This window comes from Penaeus monodon, chromosome 18, assembly GCF_015228065.2.
Source record: "Penaeus monodon isolate SGIC_2016 chromosome 18, NSTDA_Pmon_1, whole genome shotgun sequence".
Taxonomy (NCBI): domain Eukaryota; kingdom Metazoa; phylum Arthropoda; class Malacostraca; order Decapoda; family Penaeidae; genus Penaeus; species Penaeus monodon.
The window spans coordinates 20,141,366-20,143,865 of record NC_051403.1 but is presented as its reverse complement, the minus strand read 5'-3'; the positions used below and the strand labels follow the sequence as shown (position 1 = coordinate 20,143,865).

The following is a 2,500-nucleotide window of genomic DNA, read 5'->3' as shown; positions in this document are numbered from 1 at the left end:
CTCTCTACATGCACTATCCTTAACTTCCACACTACAGAACATAAAAAACAGAGGTTCTCCTTACCAATGGGGCAGGCCAGAGACATAACAATTCTCTCACGGAATGGATCGATAGGAGGATTGGTAACCTGTGCAAACAACTGCTTAAAATAGTCATAGAGCAGAGGCTGGAAATCAGAGAGGCAGGCAAGGGGTGCATCATTTCCCATTGAGCCTAAGGCTTCCTTCCTGGAGAGGGAAGAGGGAGAATAAAAATTTAATTCTCTTGCTGGGGGAATTTCTTAAACACATATTTTAGCATTAGCTGAAGTAAAATCACACAATAATTATAATGTGACAGAGTAGAAAAGAAAGTTACTCAGTTTGGTTTATTTGGCATTTAAAAAAAGATCAGATATGTATTAAGCCAAAGCTTCACAATAGTAAAAGGTTTTCTACAAATCTTTAATCTGATGTATGACTTTCTACCATTCACCATCACTAGAATTATGTAATGTACACTTACTGAGTGGTCACCATAGGCAACAGAAGCATGTTGAGGGTCTCAATAGTATAGCCAAACATGCTCAAACGCCGATCGCCTCCAAAAGTGCGCATCATGGCTGCACTATCGTCACCATTCACTGTTCCATTGACATGACTAACTGAGAGTGGGGCTTCCGGAGTCAGCTCACCTTCATGGGCAGCATACATATCAGAAAGTGTGAACTGTAAGAGATGGATAAATATATGTAATCACTATGACACATGCTCTGTAATGTCCCCAAAAATCTAAAGTCACCTACTACAACCATACTAACAAACTTTTTGTTGTTGTTTGTTTGTTTTTTGTTGTTAAGTGATAAAAAAACTGCTTTTTGCTCTGAGCACAATCTCTGCTAATCAATAAGATCTATTTCTTTTATCTATGGGTGAAAGCATGAACTTTAACAGAATAATACTATTTGAATGGTTCAACTGCCATGACAAAAGCAGATTTTTATTGTATGTAACAAGAGACACGGTAATGAAGGCATACAGTAATGTTTATAATATGCAATGACAAAGAAATCAGTATACAATTAGAGAGAGAAAATCTCTCTTTTCGATAGCATACTTCATTATAAAAAACTATTGTATTTTTCATAGTGCTAAAACAAATAACAGACACTTTAATTTAGAGACCTTACCATCTACATTTCCAATAAAGCAGCCAAAAAGAACAAAGCCTATTAAAACTTTGACAGCAATATAATAATCACAGCACTGTAATAATTTATGTCCTTTTCCAATAATAAGAAAGAAGACTGGGATAAGTAAGTCCTATACATTTATGACAAAGCTTGGTTTTCATTATAGTTTATACTGCAAGGAAATCTATTGAGGGCTATTTTTGGGCCTTCAGCATTTATTACATACTTATAAACTAGGTATCAAATGACTCTTCCTAATACCATGATACATTGTTATCATAATGAGATTTTCCTCCAAAATGAGTATCAAATGCAAAGAACATGATTATAACAGATCAATATTCACACCTGTTCTTCGATCCACTCTGAGTGAGGTCTTGACCTTGCAATCTGCAGTTTTAGTTCCTCATCACGAGACACCACCTTTTCTAGGGTGTCCACTAACAGCATGCGGCCAGGTTTTAGGCGGCCCTAAAAGACAAGGAGAAAACATGGTTAGAAACTGCTCATGTCACACAGTAAGCCATGGCTAAGACAGGCACATTATTTTGTTGGATCTAAGAAAGGGCCATTCACAAGTCCATTTAATGTGACTAATCGAGAAAACAGCATAGTAAAACCAACATATTGGAAAAAGTGAATACAGCAAAAGCTATTTAATCCAAAAATATCTAATATATGTGCCTGTCTTCAGCACTTTTGGAAAAAGGTAGTCTTGGCAGTTTATGTAGAAGGTGTGCAGCCTCCTCCATCGACACCTGAAAACCTGGAACAGTCAAGCAAGAGCACAGAATTTCATCATAAAAATCAAAACGAAAATCTATGTCGTAAATTGCAATAAGCACGAAGTCAACATAAATTATTTGGAAAATGCTCAGAAAACTTTTAATCTAGGAATAAAAAAAATTGTAATAAATTATGGTGTGTTGATGTGCAAGTATGTGTGTAGATCTTCTTGGTCCTCTTACCTGGTAAAACTTACCTGTTCAGATGGCAGTGACAGACTTTGTGAAGAATCATACAAACAAAATTAGCAACAAGTGTGAAAGGAACTGGTATAAAGTAGCACATGAATAACAACAGTCTTGTTAAGGTGTATGATTCTTCCCAGAACCTTCATCACTACAGACACACCACCACAGCTCTGACCATCTCAGCTTCTATTCTGCAACCGCTTGCAGATGGAAAGATGATGATGGAAATGAGAAGGCTGAAATTATGGAATGAGTAGTATGGATATTGTTTTAATCTAAGTAGGGTCCTGAAATGATGCATGTGTGTTGTGAGGATGATTGTCATGAGGTTTCTGATAGGACTGGGGCACCATC

The 2,500-nt window shown here is 36.7% G+C and overlaps 1 protein-coding gene across 1 annotated transcript in view; it reads right to left on the bottom strand.

The window, feature by feature from the left end:
* Positions 1-2,500, bottom strand: part of LOC119584663 (glutamate synthase [NADH], amyloplastic-like) — a 47,386-nt gene that overhangs the window by 38,953 nt on the left and 5,933 nt on the right. Inside the window, 4 exon segments of the mRNA XM_037933338.1 lie at positions 65-228; positions 506-708; positions 1,170-1,172; positions 1,521-1,643. Of these exon segments, the coding sequence (XP_037789266.1) occupies positions 65-228; positions 506-708; positions 1,170-1,172; positions 1,521-1,643 (493 nt within the window).